Here is a 21,634-nt window from a genome sequence, read left to right on the forward strand (position 1 = left end):
GAGAACATTTAACAGTGACCCCATTCTGCGAGACATGGTTCCCAGATCTACATGCGTCACTGCTGCTATACATCCTGTACAATTTCCAATGTATTTGGAACAGGACATTAATCATTTTGAACTACAGAAAGATTTACCTCATCTTCAAAACCTTCTTGCTTTGTACAATTACAAAATTAGTTACGAAAAATCCTGCTTTGTGTCAACATTTCACACGTCAAAATCAATAAGTACAAAGCAGAGACTTCTGATCGTCTTACTACTGCTCTTATCTGGTAATGTGCAACCTAACCCAGGCCCTGAGCTGCAATGTAGCCAGACACCATCTGAATTTAAATCCTCACCTGGGCTGAAGATAGTTCATCTTAATGTGCGCAGTTTGTTACCCAAGATGGATATGATCAAGATCTGGGTTCAATCAACAGATGCAGATATTGTCCTCATTTCTGAAACTTGGTTGTCTAAATATATATCTGATGAACATGTTAGCATGGCTGGCTACAATATCTATCGCACCGATAGGTTTAAGAAAGGTGGTGGTGTTGCTGCTTATGTTAAGTCAAAATTTGATGCTACAATAGTTCTATCAGAATCAATTTGCAAACAATTGGAATTTTTGGCTCTGAATGTGAATGTTGCAAAGGGTCTTTGCATAACAGTTGCTTGTTGCTATCGACCCCCTTCTGCCTCCACAGAAGCTCTGCGTTCTTTAAACCTTTTGCTGTCCAGACTAAATTATGGGGAGCTTGTTCTAGCTGGTGACTTTAACTGGGATTGGCTCAAAACTGTTTCAGATGATTTTAAATCTTTCTGTGATTCTATCAGTCTTACCCAGCTGGTCAATTTACCCACTCGGCCGAATCTCAAAAGCCCCGAAAAGTCTACCTTGATTGACTTGATTTTGACAAATGTTCCTCATAAATTTTCATCTTTGGGTGTCTTTTGTAACGACTTAAGTGACCACTGTGTTGTTGCTGCTATTAGAAATACTAAAGTGGCCAAGTCACAACATGGTATTATTTTTAAAAGAACTCTTAAACATTTTAATGAGCAAGCATTTTATCATGATTTGTCAAATTATGACTGGAAGAAAATAGGATTGATCCCTGATGTAGAATTAGCGTGGGCATTCTTTAAGGATGGGTTTATGCAAATTGTGAATAAACATGCTCCATTAAGAAGATATAGGATAAAAGGTCGTGAAAACCCCTGGTTCTCCCAAGAGCTGGCAGATATCATTCATGAGCGTAATCTGGCTTGGGCCAAAGCGAGGAAAACAGGCTACCCCAGTGATTGGCTTCTTTTCAGACAACTAAGAAACAGATGTACTTCCTCTATTAAGAAAGCTAAAACAGAATATTATCTGTCTGTCACCACTGAGAACCTAAATAATCCACAGAAGTTCTGGAAAATCATTAAGTCTCTTTCAGTGAGTAAAAGCTCCCACGCTCTACCCACCTATGTTTTTAAGGATTCTGTTCCTGTTTATGATAGGAAGGAGATTATGAATTGTTTTAACAAGCACTTTATATCTTCTGGCTCTTTGTTTGACTCTCTGAACCCAGTCTCTGTAAAATCTGGCACAAACCTTCCGGTGTACACTGGTCAGCCATTTAACTTTGTTCCTTTCTCTGTGCAGGAGGTCTGTAAAGCTCTTAAACTGTTAGATCCTAGAAAATCTCCAGGGCCAGACTTACTAGATCCTTACTTCTTGAAACTGGCAGCTGATTTTGTAGCAGAGCCTCTCACAACACTTTTCAACCTCACACTGGATACGAATAAAATTCCCTCAGTATGGAAATCAGCTTTTGTTGTTCCTCTATTAAAAGGGGGCGACCCAGCAGTGTTAACTAATTACAGACCAATATCTAATCTATCTGTGCTGGCTAAAGTTCTTGAAGCTCTTGTGTGTGAGCAGTTAAAGGAGTTTTTGCACATCAATGCCATTTTATCTGAATATCAATCAGGCTTTAGGAAGAATCACAGTACTATCACAGCTGCAATTAGAGTGGTAAATGATATTACTATTGCACTTGATAAAAAACAACACTGTGCATCCCTTTTTATTGATTTGTCAAAAGCATTTGACACTGTTGATCATTGTATTTTAAAACTTAGACTCTTCCAGTCAGGACTCTCTGAGAGAGCAGTGGCATGGTTCTCAAACTACCTCAGTAACAGGACTCAGTGCATTAAATCTGACGGTCTATGTTCTGACTTTGTTACAGTGCACAACGGAGTGCCACAGGATTCTGTATTAGGTCCCCTTCTATTTATCATTTACGTAAACAATCTTAGTCTACATGTGCCAGATGCAAACTTGCACTTCTATGCTGATGATACAGTTATTTACAGCTGTGGTTCAACTCTTGTCCAAGCCATCGACTCCTTGCAGAAAGCCTTTTCTGCTGTCCAGCACTCATTACATCAGCTTAAACTTGTTCTCAACGCAGACAAAACAAAGCTCATGTTGTTTTCTAAATCAAGGAGACGAGCCCAAACAATCCCATCAGTAACCACTCTTGAAGGTAATAAAATAGAGTTGGTTCACACCTATAAATATCTGGGAATCTTAATTGATGACTCGCTTACCTTCAAACCACATGTAGAGAATCTTGTGAAAAACCTGAAGTTAAAACTGAGATTTTATTTTCAAAATAAGTTGTGTTTCTCTTTTAATACAAAGAAGCGGCTTGTTGCTGCAACATTCTTGCCTGTGCTGGATTATGGTGATATTCTATATATGAATGCTTCTGCTCAATGTCTTCGAATGGTTGATTCTGTGTATTGTGCTTCTCTGAGGTTCATCACTAACCGTAAATTTCAGACTCACCACTGTGAGTTATACTCTCAGGTAGGATGGCCTGCTTTGGTAAGTCGGAGGAACTCTCATTTATACAGTTTTATATATAAGGCGATACTTGGGTTGCTGCCTTCTTATATATGTTCCCTGCTTGTAATGAAACATGCTGGTCGGTATTCTCTTCGTCCGCATGGTTACTTGTTGCTTTCTGTTCCATTTGCCCGAACTGAACTTGGTAAAAGAGCTTTTGTCCATTTAGCACCCTTGGCCTGGAACAAACTGCAGAAGGAATGGAAAATGACTGAATTCATTTCATTAAGTGATTTTAAATCTAAACTACGAATCCTTGAGGCCAAGTCCATAACATGCAACTGTTTCAATTAGATTGATTGTCATTTTAACTGACTTTTTATTTTATTTGAATTTTATTGAATTTTATTTTTTATTTTATTTGTATTCTTTCACTTATTGTTGCATGTGTGTTGTTGCTGCCTGTGTTTGAGTAATTTCTGTAACTGTGAGACATCTGCTGCTGCCTATCTTGGCCAGGTCTCCCTTGAAAAAGAGGTTTTTAATCTCAATGGGATCTTCCTGGTTAAATAAAGGTTAATAAATAAATAAAAAATGGACACTGTACATGTACTGTACAGCACGGCCCCTCCTGAGAACCCTCAATGTCTACATGCATTTAAAACTGGGTGGTGGGCACTATGGAACGCCAGGACTGCCATAATGAATTAATTAAATACATCATTAAATAATTAATTAAATGTGGCAATAATTAATTAAAATTGGAATTAATTAATTAAATAAATAGTTATGACACATGTAATTAATTAGTTATTGACACATTTAATTAATTATTTATGTATTTCACATTTTAATTAATTATTGACACATTTAATTAATTATTGACACATTTAATTAATTATTTAATGCTATATTTATTTATTTCATTTTGGCAGCCCTGGTGTCTGGCTGTCATCTTGAAATAATTTTATCTGTCAGCCTCACCCATCAAACTCAGGGGGCGGGGTTAACGCTGCCCATGCAGCTTCTCTAACATTTGATTGGTTGCCGTGCAAAGTAAGTCAAAACAGGTCGATCCTAGATAATCGATTGCTTGTGTAGACTTGGGGCAGCCAGGTATCCCAGAATGCATTTCAAATCACAGGCAGCAATGGTGGTGGTGTAGTTTTAAAATATCCCGTTTTTCTGTCACCAACTACACTTTTAACAGTGTTTTAGCTGCGAATGTCGCGCCGTAATCTTCACATGTCTGGTCAGGTTGTCAACATAGAACATGTTTGCAAAAGTGCTCAGATGTTTTCAGAGATTTCACTAGCTCTGCTAACAGTTAGCATGCAGAGTGCACCGAGGGGGTTACGTTAACCGGTTTGTTTACATATTCCACTCTCCGTGTTCCACATGTTGCATTCGCAGATTCTCATTTTCACCGAACGATCGTCTCTTTCCGCCTGGTCTTGTGTCTCTGTGCTTCTGTAACATAAAGAACGAGCTGACATTTTTCTCACGAAACCAGCGATCAGCTCAACAGACCCTCAGTTTACCTGCATGCAGACGGAGGTCAGACAACAATTTTACATGTATGATCTTAAAACAGGACACAGCCACTATACGTGCTGCACAGTAAAAAATGGAGTGTCAATATTTCAGTGTAAACCTATTTTAACCTAGAGAGAGTATATACAACTCTGTGAGGAGTAAACCAGCTCTAACGTCAGAGTTAAAAGTCAGTGTAAAGTTCTGTAGACACGGAGTGAAGACATAACTCCACACAGTGTTGATTAGTACCAGTCCGCAGGCGTGTGCGGTCTGAGAGCTACCACAGTCAGGTAAGTTAAGTTAACATTCCCATACTGGTAACATTGTTTAGTAAGTATTTTTAAACTAAATAGCTCTTTATAGTTACATTGATGTCGAGTTAGCAGCATTTACCCATAGGTTTAATGATATTGTCGAGTAGCTACATGCTAACCATTGCTAAAAGTTCAAATGTTCGTTATATTCTCACTGAGTTAAGATTAACCTAAAACATGTTAACTATGTATTTCTTCTAAGTGCAGCTTAGATAATATTATTGTCACATGTCTAATGGGATAGTTTTAGCAACTAAATTACCGTTTATTAGTAAGCTAATAATCGCTAATTAGCTTCGAAGGAACTATCAGAAAAAGTGGGTAACATTACAATAAAGTTTACTCTACTGATTTATATTCTTTTAAGCAAATGCCAAAGGCTTACACTAATTTAGAATTAATTCAGATTCTTTTATATAAATTAATTGACAGCAATGTTAATGATATGTTAATATACAGTAATTGTTCACAGAAATAAAGCGAATTGCAGTAAGAGCGACCAATACTTGATAAGTAGACTAAAGTTATTAAACAATATTAGATGTTAGTCACACTTGGTCCATTTGCAGTAACACTGGTTGATAAAGGATCTTTATTAGCAGTTAATCTGTTACTTATTTCTTCATGCTGTAGCTGTTAAGTAATATTGACTTTTAACTGCTTCTATTTTGTATAAAAACTAAAGCTCTAAAGTACATCCACAGTTTTAAACTCTTTCCTTTATTATTTTTTTCTCTTTTGTTTTGTGAACAGAATATGTTGCTGCGTGTTTTGTTTGGTGGGGAGCAGAAGTATGTTAGGCTGTCTGACCTGGGCCCTATTTCAGAAAGCCGGTTTAGTGCAAACTCTGAGTAAGTATACCCTGAGTTAACGAAAACTCTGGGTTTTCGGTTTCACAAAGCGAGTTCAGATGAATCCTGAGTGAGTCACTATGACGACACACTCCGTGAAGCTAACCTGCCCCCTAGCAGGTTTACCACAACTAACCCTGACTGTCTCCGCCTCTTTGTCGGAAACCTGACAGTAGGAAGTGTCGGACATGGCGTGCCCCTACCTCGAAGAGCCAGTAGATGTTGAAGCCCAAATTCTCCGCAGAGCTCTCCGCCGGGAGAGAGTGATTAGAGCGCGTTTGGACATTTGATCATTTCCTGATGATTTTCTGTGTGAACGTTACCGTTCTTCAGCACAATCTATAATTCATTTGAATAACATCCTCAGGCCTAATATTGCTCATGTGACACATCGCGGACATTCTCTCAGTTCTGTACATATTATTTGTATTGCACTTCGGTTTTTTGCAAACGGGAGCTTTCTGTATAATATTGGTGACGCTGAGCACGTTTCCAAGGCTACCGTCTGTCGGGCAGTCAGGAATGTTACAGTTGCACTGAAACGTCTCCTGTACTCGTCTGTGGTGTTCCCCGGTCATAGACCCACAAGATTCATCAAAGAGGGATGCCACAAAATTGCAGGTATCAGGATGACCAAAACTTAATTTATGATGTGGTGATACTTGAACTACTACTTAAATTTTACATTTATTTTCAGGGTTCCCAGGCGTGATTGGCTGTATAGATGGCACTCACATTCCAGTCATTGCTCCTTTAGTAAATGAAGGAGACTATGTGAACAGGAAGTCTTTCCACAGCATTAATGTACAGGTACATAGTTCCCTGTAGCATTTCAAACTAACAAATTATTTTATCATAGTAATGGATGCTAATTTGTGTTCTCTGCACTGTGAAGATCATATATGATGCTGCCAACATTATCACAAATGTGGAAGCCAAGTGGCCAGGCTCTGTCCATGACTCACAAATATTCCGTGAATGTACACTGAGCACAAAATTTGGACATGGTGAGTTGAGAATACTTTAAAATATATAAAGACCAATTGCTACAGGGACATTTGAACTGAAGTGTACCCTTCTGTCTTAGGAGAGTTCACTGGCTACTTGCTTGGTGATAGGGGGTATCCATGTTTACCCTATTTGCTTACCCCTTACCCTGACCCTGAACCGGGCCCACAGCAGCGATATAATCTGGCTAATTGCAGGACAAGAGCCAGAATTGAAATGACTATCGGAATGCTTAAGGCCCGGTTCCAGTGCCTGCAAAGACTCAGGGTCACCCCAGAAAGGGCATGTGACATTATTGTGGCATGTGTGATTCTTCACAACATTGCCACAATTAGAGGAGAACACTGTCCTTCTGAACCAAACATCAGCAGTGATCCAAACCATGAACATCCTGACCCTCCCACGGACATACAAGATGGAAGTGCAGTCAGAGACACCATATGTCACAATCATTTCCTTTGACCCATCACCTCAACATGTTGAAAGAAGAATAAACAGATTTTTTGTTCAACTGGCTTTATTGGTCGCCTGTATTTCCTGTACACAAAGTATTAAAAGATGTAAACCTCATAAAGTGTCTCTGTTGCTTCCTCCTCTGTAACAGCTGTCAATGTTTCTTCATTATTTTCCTGTAGTAAAGAAATAAACAACATTGCTGTTCTACTGTAAACTCATATAATCTGTGGAGTATTAAGAGTACTCACAACTGCATGTTGGTCTGGCTCAACAGGAGGCTGCACCAGATGCAGTACACCATCACCATCAACTGATAGAATATGAGGTTTATACAGGTCACTTATAACTTACAAGGGACCAAATGGCAATTAACAAACATACCAATCACCTTACACTTCATTGTCATTATGCTCTCAAAGACAACCAAGGCTGAGGGAAGGCAAAATCAGTAGGAAAATAACTTCACTACAAAATAATCCATTATGGTAAAGAGTTTATCAAATGAATGAGTCGCACTGCAAAGGTGACTGTGAAGAAAGGATGTATGCACATCATGTATTATTTTGGATTTACCCCCTATGTAGGCACTTGTGTCTTGCGGGGTTATTGCCTCAGAGGATGTCCCCGCAGAGATGCCTTCGGCCACAGGGCGCCCACTGTTTTGGCTGAGGGCCAACTGCTCAGCCTCTGTGAGTGGTGGTGGTGGAGGACCCCCACCTGTTTCTCGGGCCTCCGCTTTTTTTCTGTTGGCTATAACGGGTCACATTTGAGCATACAGAGTAAGCAAATATGTACTTGTAATGTGCTCAGATAATTTCAATAAGTGCTTACAGAAAGAAAATTAATGTAGCCTCTAACTGCAATTGATTTACATGGGACAAACAGACCAAGCACTATGGCTCATAATACAATTACACCTTACCTGTTTGGACTATATTTTTATATTTCATTTTTACTTGCTGCCAGGAACGTTTGGGGCCTGTTGGGTTGCACCTGCGCTCACATCACATCACAAAATAAAATGTATAAAATAACAAATAAAATAACATATGATAAAATAACGTGTTAAATGGGTGGAAATCCCTAGATCAATGTTTATATTAACACTCACGCATTGACTCTGTCGGCTATGTTTTGCCATGCATGCTCCCTTTCTTTCGCAGCTGTGGCTGTGTTACTTTTTTCCGCGGAATTTGCATGTTATCGGCATATGCTGCCATCAGAATTTCGGCCTCAAGCGCTGTAAAATACATTGACCGCGCCTTCTTTCCCTCCGTCTCCATGGTGACTCGCTTAATCTGTGCTCCGCTTATCAGGGCTTTATGTATCCTCGTCCGCGCGCTTCACTTGGGGTTAAAGCAACTCCGCGTTGACTGAACTAATTGTTATCAGCCTTTCTGAAACCGAATATTCCGAGTTGGACAGTTCGGGATTACTCAACCCTGCGTATCGTTTTTCACTCTGAGTTTTCTAAACCGGCTTCCTGAAACAGGGCCCTGGGCCCTATTTCAGAAAGCCGGTTTAGTGCAAACTCTGAGTAAGTATACCCTGAGTTAACGAAAACTCTGGGTTTTCGGTTTCACAAAGCGAGTTCAGATGAATCCTGAGTGAGTCACTATGACGACACACTCCGTGAAGCTAACCTGCCCCCTAGCAGGTTTACCACAACTAACCCTGACTGTCTCCGCCTCTTTGTCGGAAACCTGACAGTAGGAAGTGTCGGACATGGCGTGCCCCTACCTCGAAGAGCCAGTAGATGTTGAAGCCCAAATTCTCCGCAGAGCTCTCCGCCGGGAGAGAGTGATTAGAGCGCGTTTGGACATTTGATCATTTCCTGATGATTTTCTGTGTGAACGTTACCGTTTTTCAGCACAATCTATAATTCATTTGAATAACATCCTCAGGCCTAATATTGCTCATGTGACACATCGCGGACATCCTCTCAGTTCTGTACATATTATTTGTATTGCACTTCGTTTTTTTGCAAACGGGAGCTTTCTGTATAATATTGGTGACGCTGAGCACGTTTCCAAGGCTACCGTCTGTCGGGCAGTCAGGAATGTTACAGTTGCACTGAAACGTCTCCTGTACTCGTCTGTGGTGTTCCCCGGTCATAGACCCACAAGATTTATCAAAGAGGGATTCCACAAAATTGCAGGTATCAGGATGACCAAAACTCAATTCATGATGTGGTGATACTTGGACTACTACTTAAATTTTACATTTATTTTCAGGGTTCCCAGGCGTGATTGGCTGTATAGATGGCACTCACATTCCAATCATTGCTCCTTCAGTAAATGAAGGAGACTATGTGAACAGGAAGTCTTTCCACAGCATTAATGTACAGGTACATAGTTCCCTGTAGCATTTCAAACTAACAAATTATTTCATTATAGTAATGGATGCTAATTTGTGTTCTCTGCACTGTGAAGATCATATGTGATGCTGCCAACATTATGACAAATGTGGAAGCCAAGTGGCCAGGCTCTGTTCATGACTCACGAATTTTTTGTGAATGTACAGTGAGCACAAAATTTGGACATGGTGAGTTGAAAATACTTTAAAATATATAAAGACCAATTGCTACAGGGACATTTGAACTGAAGTGTATCCTTCTGTCTTAGGAGAGTTCACTGGCTACTTGCTTGGTGATAGGGGGTATCCATGTTTACCCTATTTGCTTACCCCTTACCCTGACCCTGAACCGGGCCCACAGCAGCGATATAATCTGGCTCATTGCAGGACAAGAGCCAGAGTTGAAATGACTATCGGAATGCTTAAGGCCCGGTTCCAGTGCCTTCAAAGACTCAGGGTCACCCCAGAAAGGGCATGTGACATTATTGTGGCATGTGTGATTCTTCACAACATTGCCACAATTAGAGGAGAACACTGTCCTTCTGAACCAAACATCAGCAGTGATCCAAACCATGAACATCCTGACCCTCCCACGGACATACAAGATGGAAGAGCAGTCAGAGACACCATATGTCACAATCATTTCCTTTGACCCATCACCTCAACATGTTGAAAGAAGAATAAACAGATTTTTTGTTCAACTGGCTTTATTGGTCGCCTGTATTTCCTGTACACAAAGTATTAATAAGTATATTATTATGTATAAGTATATAACACTGAAATAATTCGTCCATCTCTGACCACTTCACCCACCCTTAACTGATGTTCTAGCAGTAAAATCTCAATCTTGGTCTTTTGGATCTGCTGCTTGAAGTGTTCCATTTCCAAGTCACATTTTTTTATTTTCTTGATCAAATGGGTCTTGTACAGCTGCTTTACAGGGAGCTATTGAAACACAGAAAATAGCATTGACATTCATAGTACATGCCTACTTAGGTTGGTTGTAAATCAGTGCTGAACATCTTACTGAGGAAAGGTTTGTTGGAGACGTGGCTGGACCCTCTTCCTCTTCATTTCCATCATCACTCTGTTAGAGACATAGAAAGTCCATGGTTTTATTATAGTACCACATTTTATTCAATTGTTATATTTTCCATTGTAAGATGTAAACCTCATAAAGTGTCTCTGTTGCTTCCTCCTCTGTAACAGCTGTCAATGTTTCTTCATTATTTTCCTGTAGTAAAGAAATTAACAACATTGCTGTTCTACTGTAAACTCATATAATCTGTGGAGTATTAAGAGTACTCATAACTGCATGTTGGTCTGGCTCAACAGGAGGCTGCACCAGATGCAGTACACCATCACCATCAACTGATAGAATATGAGGTTTATACAGGTCACTTATAACTTACAAGGGACCAAATGGCAATTAACAAACATATACCAATCACCTTACACTTCATTGTCATTATGCTCTCAAAGACAACCAAGACTGAGGGAAGGCAAAATCAGTAGGAAAATAACTTCACTACAAAATAATTCATTATGGTAAAGAGTTTATCAAATGAATGAGTAGCACTGCAAAGGTGACTGTGAAGAAAGGATGTATGCACATCATGTATTATTTTGAATTTACCTCTTATGTAGGCACTTGTGTCTTGCGGGGTTACTGACTCAGAGGATGTCCCCGCAGAGATGCCTTCAGCCACAGGGCGCCCACTGTTTTGGCTGAGGGCCAACTGCTCAGCCTCTGTGAGTGGTGGTGGTGGAGGACCCCCACCTGTTTTTCGGGCCTCTGCTTTTTTTCTGTTGGCTATAACGGGCCACATTTGAGCATACAGAGTAAGCAAATATGTACTTGTAATGTGCTCAGATAATTTCAATAAGTGTTTACAGAAGGAAAATTAATGTAGCCTCTAACTGCAATTGATTTACATGGGACAAACAGACCAAGCACTATGGCTCATAATACAATTACACCTTACCTGTTTGGACTATATTTTTATATTTCATTTTTACTTGCTGCCAGGAACGTTTGGGGCCTGTTGGGTTGCACCTGCGCTCACATCACGTCACAAAATAAAATGTATAAAATAAAAAATAAAATAAAATAACGTGTTAAATGGGTGGAAATCCCTAGATCAATGTTTAAAGTAACACTCACGCATTGACTCTGTCGGCTATGTTTTGCCATGCATGCTCCCTTTGTTTTGCAGCTGAGGCTGTGTTACTTTTTTTCCGCAAAATTTGCATGTTATCGGCATATGCTGCCATCAGAATTTCGGCCTCAAGCGCTGTAAAATACATTGACCGCGCCTTCTTTCCCTCCGTCTCCATGGTGACTCGCTTAATCTGTGCTCCACTAATCAGGGCTTTATGTATCCTCGTGCGCGCACTTGACTTGGGGTTAAAGCAACTCCGCGTTGATTGAACTACTTGTTATCAGCCTTTCTGAAACCGAATATTCCGAGTTGGACAGTTCGGGGTTACTCACCCTGAGTATCGTTTTTCACTCTGAGTTTTCTAAACCGGCTTCCTGAAATAGGGCCCTGACATTTGATGCTTTCATGAAAGAAGGTTAGAATATCAGGATAAAACAAGATAACAACGTTTACCTGGTCAATAAACAAGCTTAATTATATTCTAAGTCAACTACCTAAGTTGATAATTGTTTCTACTTCAACAATGAATGAGAATTACCTATATTCTTAAGCTTCATCTCATCAATATTTTGTGAAGACATAGCCTTACTCTACCATTTGATAAGAAAATGCATGGCCTTTTTTTTTTTTTAACAATTTCTGTAACATTTCTTTTCTCTTACCTTACTTCAGTGTGCCTAAAATTTAACATACCAGAAGGCAGACAGCTAGATATGAAGGTGTTTGACCAGTCTGACACAGAAGTAGACGCAGAGGTGTTTGAAGAAATAGTTAAGGGGTCACCTGTAACCTTCCGAGTCATGCTGAGCAATGAAGAACTTGGTAATCACTCACATACGTATATGTTTATATGAAATTTAAAGGTTGAGATTGAAGCATTAACAGTTAAATTTAATGCTTCTGCTTTGGTCATGTTCCTTAATGCACAGGTGTATCTCTGTCATCATCATCTTCTCCATCGGATGATACAATCATTCTAAACTTCACAATGTGTGAACCTCCTGAAGAAGCAGCAACCACTGAAGGAAGACAACCTAAAAGGCCATGCCATATAAACTATGAGGCAAAAGCTGTGGGTAGTGAACATTGTTAGTCTAATTTGCAGTTTAAAGTGTTACGGACACAAGTACTACTGCTAATGTTGATGTGGTGCCTGAACATTTAGAGCATAGGTGTCAAACTCTGGCCCGTGGGCCAGATTTGGCCCGCAGCCTGATTACATTTGGCCCGCGAAGCCATACCAAATTAATATTAGAGCTGGCCTACTGGTATTATACAGTTAATATATATATTGTTTAGTATTAAGCTTTGCTTGTTCCATATTCAGGTTTTCAGCAAAACTTGTTTGAGTCCATAAAAAAAGATTCATTCTTATATCTAGAGGAAGATTTTTTTTTTTCAATAAATATTAATGTTAGCCCGCGACTTTGTTCCAGTTTTGAATTTTGGCCCACTGTGTATTTGAGTTTGACACCCCTGATTTAGAGGCTGAGTCGGAATTATCTTCAGCAGACCTTGTAAATAGTTGTGCAGCTGTTATTTCTGATCTAAAGGCAGCAGGTGTAGGCCAAAGTGTAGTGAATTCTGTAGTGAATTCCATGGAAGAGATTGTTCAAGATATCCAACAACATGCTAAAGAAACAGTCATTAAGCATGTATTTAGTAATGAAAGAGAAACAGAAATGTGCAAGAAAGTTGAAGCATGTTTTGATGAGTTAGAGAATCCTTTCTCAGTTCTTAATTCTGAGTACAAGAGGTCAAAATATTTATCAGACAAGTGGGAAACTGTAGACCCAGTTGAATGTGTAATTGGCTCAAGATTTGACACAAGGCGAAATAAAAAGACTGGAACATATGATCAGGCAGTTGTTCAAGATAAATTCATGTATGTTCCAGTTTTATCAACATTGGAATCAATATTTAAGAGTCAGCATGTTGGAGAAATGTTGAAAAAATCAGACACTTGTGATTCAAGACGCAGAGATATTTGTGATGGATCTCTATTGAAGACACGCCCTCTTTTTTTCAACAGAAAAGCACACAGTTCAGATCCAAATGTTCTATGATGACTTTGAGGTTGCAAATCCTCTTGGTTCCAAGCGAGGTATTCACAAGTTGGGTGCAGTATATTTTACCTTAAGAAACTTCTCTCCCAAATGGAATTCTTTTTTGGCCAACATACACCTTTGTGCCTTATTTCATGCACAAGATCTGAAACGTTATGGTTTTAGTGAAATTCTTGTTCCTATTGTTCGAGACATTAAAGTGTTAGAGAGCGATGGTATTGAGATTCCACTATTCGGTGGTTATGTTCGTGGTAGTGTGGTACAGGTCACTGGTGATAATTTAGGCTTACATAGCTTGTTTGGTCTGGTGGAGTCTTTCAGTGCAAGGTACTGTTGCAGGTTTTGTTTAGCTGATAAAGATGACTTTCAAACAGAATTCTCTGAAGATTCCCCCAAAATAGTGTTGCGCACCAAAGACAACCACACTGCTCACTGTCAGGAAATGTCTAATAATCCATTGCTTCCTTATGTTTTTGGTGTAAAGAGTTCATGCTTATTGAATTCACTGACATATTTTCACACAACTGAGAACTTCTCAGTTGATGTGATGCATGATGTTTTGGAAGGAGTGGCCCAGTACAAACTGAAGTTATTGTTTTTGTATTTAAAAGAACAACATCTTACATTGGGAGAAGTGAATTTGAGAATACAAAGTTTTGATTATGGATTCATGGAGAAAAACAATAGGCCAGTAGCTGTGAATTTAGGTGGAGAGTCTAATGATCTGGGACTGAATGCTATTCAGACATGGTGCTTACTGAGGAATGTTCCCCTCATGTTTGGAGATTTGGTAACCTCTACTGACCAACATCGGGGCCTACTACTTTTATTACTACAGATAGTTAACATTGTATTTTCTCCTATGTTATCTCAAGGTATGTGTGTATATTTAAAACATTTGATTGTGGAACACCACAAACTGTTCAAGATGTTGTATCCCCAGAAAAAACTTTTACCAAAGCACCATTTTCTTATCCATTATCCTCGCTGCATCCAAAAAATAGGGCCTGTACTTCATAGTTGGTGCATGCGCTATGAAGGTAAGCACAATTTTTTCAAGAAACTGCTCAAATCATTCAAAAATATCACCAAAACGCTGGCCAAAAAAACACCAGAATTATATGGCATACATTTGGCAATCTTCAACAACCTTTAGTCGGTTAGACATTGGTCCAGGAAAAATGGTGTCTTTAGATATGGTAAAAGGAGGTTCTGGAATTGCAATAGCAATGCAACTGCCCAATAGAGTTCAAGTTATGAAAGTGAACTGGGCTAAACAGAATGGTATTGTTTAGCGCCCGCATTTGGTTATTTGTGGCAAAGTAGTGTCTGAAATGCCTGTGTTTTACCAGATTGAGTCAGTTCTGATAATACATGAGAAACTGGTACTTCTCATTTTGCCATTATGTACAGTAGCCTTTCAAGAACATTTCCATGCTTATGAGTTGACCAGGACAAAGCAAGATTTAGTTGTCTTTCATGTTGACAGCCTGCATTATCCCAGGCCTTTTGACATACAATTGTCGTATGGAGTGAATGACAACTGTCATTACTTACTGTCATTTGTAAGAGTTTGTTATGCTAATAAATGCTGTTACTGTAACCTGTATGTTTGTAGTTATTTTCATAATATAGGATAGATCACAGCCATTTAGAAATATAGCATCATATGATAAATATGAAAAAATAATGAAAATGAAATATTATTACACATTAGAGTGAACTTGGACTAAAAATAACTCTATAAAGTGAAATCATATTACTCTAAACAGTGTGAATAACCCTCAGTGTTAAATATTTTTACACATTTTGTTGTTAATTTTGACACTAAACTGAGTAGAATTAACACTAAAAAGTTAACACTGGCCATAGAGTAAATTTTACCCTAATTTTGAGTGGGACCAAATGTTATCTGAAACAGAGTTAAAATCAACTCTCTAAGTGTAAAATTGACAGTTTTTTACTGTGTGGCCTCATATCAAATGTGAAGGCAGAATGAGTCTACGTTTGACGTTTGTTTATATCTAATCTTCCTTTTCAAACATTTAAACAGCAGCGAGTCTGCAGCTGAGGGAACACAAACTCAAATTGTCGGAACAGGTTTGCTCGTTTCTTGGATTCATTTGGTGATTTATTAAATGTATAACTGTTATTCTAATCTGCTGCTGGGTCTCTTACACTTTTCTTTATGCTGTATATTTTCACGTCTCTGGAATAGTTGGCAGTTAGTCAGCTGGGAAACTCTGCATATCGTGGATATGCTGACCTCGCTCCGTGGTGTACAGGGCCGTTTACCCTCATGATTAATATTCACAATAAAAATATTAGCCGAACATCATGAAGTCTGTATGTGTTTCATAGTGTCGAACAACCTTTGTACAGTTAAAGCCAGCAGTTACTACATGACAGAAACACCAACGTTATCTCTTTTATGCGTTTATACACAGGTCACGCTGATTACTGAACAAAAACCCAAAGATCAGATGTTAAACAGATTTATTTGCTCTCTCTCCTCCTTAAACATGTTTTTAATGTTAGTTATAATTCAGAATTGGCGACTGAAACACGTAGGACACATAAGAACATCAGGAAATAAAACACCGATAAATATAACCTCAGTAAAAGAAGTCAGCGGGGGTTACTACAGCTGTGTACCGGGGCCTGCGCTTTGTCGGTGGGATTGCTTGCGAGGCGAGCGGGTCTATCCCACGCTTTGCCGTGAGACTGGGCAGACGTCTCCGAAATCATCGAAGCACTTTTGCAAAGAGGCTGTATCTTGACAAACCGACCAGACACATGAAGATTAAACCACTACATTCTCGGCTAAAAAAATATTAAAACGGTATTTGGTGACACACAAACAGGGTTTTTCAAAGTTCAGTTCTGTTAGCTTCCACATGCCGGTTGTTGTGTGCTAGAAACAATGGCCACCAGGCCTAAGCAATGGTTTTGACTTGATCAGCGTTAACCCCGCCCCCTGAGTTTGATGGGTGAGGCTGACAGATAAAATTATTTCAAGATGAGAGCCAGGCGCCAGGACTGCCAAAATGAAATAACTAAATATATCATTAAATAATTAATTAAATGTGTCAATAATTAATTAATTAAATGTGTGTTGGCCCTGCGACAGACTGGCGACCTGTCCAGGGTGTACCCCGCCTCTCGCCCTATGACAGCTGGGATAGGCTCCAGCGCCCCCCGCGACCCTGAAAAGGATAAGCGGAAGCGAATGGATGGATGGAATAATTAATTAAAATGTGAAATACATAAATAATTAATTAAACGTGTCAATAATTAATTAATTACATGTGTCATAACTATTTATTTAATTAATTAATTCCAATTTTAATTAATTATTGCCACATTTAATTCATTATTTAATGGTGTATTTAATTAATTCATTATGGCAGTCCTGGCGCTCCATAGGCACCAGCGCCAGAGGTGAGGTTGAATACAAAGACTGTCCTCTGGACACCGTATAACATGCCCGATCCCAAGGCCCTATATGTATGTGTTATGAGAGTGTGAGTAATGTGGATGTCTAGGTTGTGGAATAAAATCAGTCTGCTGATAAAACAGTGAGCACAGTGAGAAGATCTTCACTGAGCTGATCCATCTCATCTCATAAAATTGAGGCACAGGTGACCAGGAGGGGACAGAGGGGGAACGACCTTTTATTGCTTTTTTCTACAACAATTTCTTAGTTCAGCTGCAGTATTTGATATCCTGTAATGACTAAAATGATAATTTAAACTAATTTACATAAAAAGATTGTCTTTTAAATGTTAAGGTTATTTAACAACTTTAAAGGCTGAGCAGTGCTATTTTTAAATGAAAAACTCACAGGCTCACATGTTCCAGGATTGAATTAGTGTCTGATAACCCTCCCTCTTCCTGCTCTCTAACTCAGCACCTCCTCTCTGTCCACATGTTCCCTTGTTCCCTCCCCTTCTGATCTGCAGTTTGAAGATGGGTGCAACCAACATGTGGTGACGTATAAGAGCTGACAGATCCCATTCGCTACAGAAACCTATGTTGTTTAGATCAGAGCAGTTTCAGTTCTGAGGAAGTGAAACTCACACAGTCACTGACACTGTTGGGTGAAATGGCGCAGAAAAGTGTTCAGCTGGACCGAGAAACCTTCTCTTGTTCGATCTGTTTGGATCTACTGAAGAATCCGGTGGCTCTTCCCTGTGGACACAGCTACTGCATGAAGTGTATTGAAAGCTTCTGGGATGAAGAGGAAAAGAAGAAAATCTACAGCTGCCCTCAGTGCAGACAGACTTTCACAGCGAGGCCTGTCCTGGTGAAAAACACCATGTTAGCAGTTTTAGTGGAGGAGCTGAAGAAGACTGGACTCCAAGCTGCTCCTGCTGATCACTGCTATGCTGGACCTGAAGATGTGGCCTGTGATGTCTGCACTGGAAGAAAAATGAAAGCCTTCAAGTCCTGTTTAGTCTGTCTGGCATCTTACTGTGAGAAACACCTTCAGACTCATTATGATTCACCTACATTCAAGAAACACAAGCTGGTGGAGCCCTCCAAGAAGCTCCAGGAGAACATCTGCTCTCGTCATGATGAGGTGATGAAGATGTTCTGCCGTACTGATCAGCAGAGTATCTGTTATCTCTGCCCTGTGGATGAACATAAAGGCCACGACACAGTCTCAGCTGCAGCAGAAAGGACTGAGAGGCAGAGAGAGCTGGAGGTGAGTCGACAAAACATCCAGCAGAGAATCCAGGACAGAGAGAAAGATGTGAAGCTGCTTCAACAGGAGGTGGAGGCCATCAATCAGTCTGCTGATCAAACAGTGGAGCACAGTGAGAAGATCTTCACTGAGCTGATCCATCTCATCCAGAAAAGAAGCTCTGATGTGAAGCAGCAGATCAGATCCCAGCAGGAAACTGAAGTGAGTCGAGTCAAAGAGCTTCAGGAGAAGCTGGAGCAGGAGATCACTGAGCTGAAGAGGAAAGATGCTGAGCTGAAGCAGCTCTCACACACAGAGGATCACATCCAGTTTCTACACAACTACCCCTCACTGTCAGCACTCAGTGAGTCTACAGACTCATCCAGCATCAATATCCGTCCTCTGAGCTACTTTGAGGATGTGACAGCAGCTGTGTCAGAGGTCAGAGATAAACTACAGGACATTCTGAGAGAGGAATGGACAAACATCTCACTGACAGTCACTGAAGTGGATGTTTCACTGTCACAACCAGAGCCAAAGACCAGAGCTGGATTCTTAAAATATTCATGTGAAATCACACTGGATCCAAACACAGCAAACAAACAGCTGTTATTATCAGAGGGGAACAGAAAAGCAACATTTATGAATCAACAACAGTCTTATTCTGATCATCCAGACAGATTCACTTATTGGTATCAGGTCCTGAGTAGAGAGAGTCTGACTGGACATTGTTACTGGGAGGTGGAGTGGAGAGGGAGAGGAGTTTATGTAGCAGTCGCATACAAGAATATCAGCAGAGAAGGAGGGGGTTATGAATGTTTATTTGGACGTAATGACAAATCTTGGTCATTAAATTGTAACAACAACAGTTTTACATTTTGGTACAACAACATTGAAACTCCTGTCTCAGGTCCTCGTTCCTCCAGAGTAGGAGTGTACCTGGATCACAGAGCAGGTATTTTGTCCTTCTACAGCGTCTCTGAAACCATGACTCTCCTCCACAGAGTCCAGACCACATTCACTCAGCCGCTCTATGCTGGACTGTTGGTTTACTATAATTATGGAGCCACTGCTGAGTTGATTAAAGTGAAATAGACTGAAGTCTTTCATATTGTTGTAAGTTTAAATCTGTATTTTAGTTCCCTTTTAGTTTCTCTCCATCATTATTGTGGTATTTATGTGCTGCACATAAATCAGATGTCAGTCAAACATTATGGGCAGTACCTCGACATCTTCAACATGTTGTCTTGATGTTTTTACGTTTTATAGGTGGAGCTCTTTCCTGTGTCTGTTCAGCCATGGAGACTATCAATGCTTATGGATATTTTTATTTGAAAAATTTCTCCACATGACAACATAAACTTCTCTATCTTCTAAATGTTTACTGAATATTTTTCTTAGGTATTTGTATGTTGTTGTTTCTCTTCACTGATCTTAACAGAGAAGTCTACAGACCTTCCTTTATCACACAGATTTTATTCTCATTTGTACATTTATAAAGAAAACAATTAATTACAGAGCAATAAGAAATTTTAAGAAAGTGCACTATATCATAATTTATAGTAAAGTGTATTAAAGCATCGTTAGTTAGTCACTTATTTAGTTTGGAGCTGTATCATCTGACACTGTAGAAACATTTCCTCCAGCTTCAGCACAGAATGTTAAAAACAGAACTATTAATGAGAACAAACAGTAGGAACACAGTATCAGCAAACATCATGGCTTAAAATGGAGAGTAAAAATCTAAAAAGAAATAAACAAATTAGTAAAAAGGATTTCCTGTTGACATGTTATTGGTCCTATCTTGTCTGCAGCACCTCCAGGATGCTTCTTATATGTTTCTGGTTATTTTTGCACCAATTTTAGTTTTTGTCAGTAGGAAGTTCAAGTTCAACTCAGTGTGTTTGTTTGTTTTTTTCAAACTGATGCCTGACCTTGAACACCAAACATCTGTCAATAAAGCAATGATATAAAATGCTTATATTAGTACTGAAAAACTGCATATCCACTTTACAAATATAAATAATGATATAAATCCACAGCTGAACTGGAGGAGCAGCTGATCTAGTTCACTCATGTGTTTCTGGACTAAGAGTTGGAGCAAATACCTTATGATTCAGTGATGTTTGTTTTTGTTCAATATTTTGTAGATCCAAGAGTGAGTTTGACTCATGATGATGATGTTCCGAATTAAACAAAGTTGGTCACAAATTCTTCAAAGCTGTTTATTAAGAATATATTCACTTGGACTCATGAGACAGGCTTGTGATCCAAGGGAGCCATCAACTGGACAATTACTGACATGACAACAAAAAAGCTAAGTACAGAGGGGGGAACAGAGGTGAAAATACTTGCTTTAAAGGATTGTAATGTTTCCTTTTAAAATAAGTCTCTAAGGTCAGACAAAGGGACAGAAACTCATAGCTTTCTACCAGCCCAATGACAAAACTATAAGTTGTTTTTTAACATCTACTTTTTCATCTATTTGGCAGTCACAGTGAAAAGTATAAACATTGGCACGCTTTGTCTTGTGATTCTGCTGTTCGTAAAAAATGACCATGCGCAAAGTACCAGACTTTAAGGCTTTGACTTGATGCCAATGGCCTGAGGAGGACAGTATTACCCTTGGACATGTGTAGTCTGCCGTCTACTCAATAGAAGAAGAAGAAGCGCGGAAATGGCACAACTGTCTTCAGTTTCTGGGAGAGTTTAACAATGAGAGACTGATGATGCAGAAGAAATCTCCGTGGTTAAAAACATTAAAAACAGTCGTCCAGGATGATGAGATCCGCCACTGGCTCAGACTGCTGTATATCAGCCGGAGACCCGAGATGAAGTCACGCAGCAGGTATGTAAAACTGTGATGTTCTCAATGAACTAACACAGGAATGATCTGAGCTCAGTCTGTAAGCTAACAGGCTAAAATCAGAGAGCAGCTAATCAAACAAGTGCGTCCGTTTTTTTTAAAGGTCAACTTTTAACAATAGACTTTCATGAGACACATCAAAACCAAACAGGGAGGGAAAGCTTCGGTTTTCTGCACTGTGCCACAGTTCGCTGTCTGCTTCGGTTCACGACGCCTCACTCCGGGGCTACAGACAGTTCTCTGCCGCCTGTGGTGCTCCTCACCTCCGTCTGCACCCACAGACTTCCCGAGGTGGAGGCAGGCCGGCAGGGACTTTGAGAGATGGGCTTTACTTTTAAAAATACCCCTTAATCAGGGTCTAACTCACTAAAAGATGGCCACATGTCTCTCTCCAACTTAATCTCTTTCTTTTAAGTAATTGTTTTTCATTGAAATGAAATTAATTGTTCAATAAAATGATTACATTTATAATTGAATTAAAGTTAAATGAATCAAGGTGA

The 21,634-nt window shown here is 39.6% G+C and overlaps 2 protein-coding genes across 2 annotated transcripts; one reads left to right on the forward strand and one right to left on the reverse strand.

The window, feature by feature from the left end:
• Window positions 1-10,109: 10,109 nt before the first annotated feature.
• LOC146553042 (uncharacterized) lies at window positions 10,110-11,734 on the reverse strand. The gene is made up of 7 exons (XM_085255097.1): window positions 11,518-11,734; window positions 11,339-11,409; window positions 10,990-11,166; window positions 10,666-10,724; window positions 10,525-10,587; window positions 10,381-10,440; window positions 10,110-10,298 (listed from the first exon to the last, which is right to left on the reverse strand). Exons 1-7 carry the CDS (start codon window positions 11,688-11,690, stop codon window positions 10,110-10,112), a joined length of 792 nt encoding a protein of 263 aa, XP_085111223.1. The 5' UTR covers window positions 11,691-11,734.
• A 5,289-nt stretch (window positions 11,735-17,023) lies between these two features.
• Window positions 17,024-20,040, forward strand: LOC146553043 (tripartite motif-containing protein 16-like). Its single transcript, XM_085255428.1, has one exon. It carries the CDS (start codon window positions 17,687-17,689, stop codon window positions 19,361-19,363), a length of 1,677 nt encoding a protein of 558 aa, XP_085111554.1. The 5' UTR covers window positions 17,024-17,686; the 3' UTR covers window positions 19,364-20,040.
• The last annotated feature ends 1,594 nt before the right edge of the window (window positions 20,041-21,634 follow it).

Source organism: Mchenga conophoros, linkage group LG18 (assembly GCF_057382185.1).
Source record: "Mchenga conophoros isolate Kocher_MC1m ecotype Shallow Benthic linkage group LG18, M_conophoros_male_GT1.1, whole genome shotgun sequence".
NCBI classification, from domain to species: domain Eukaryota; kingdom Metazoa; phylum Chordata; class Actinopteri; order Cichliformes; family Cichlidae; genus Mchenga; species Mchenga conophoros.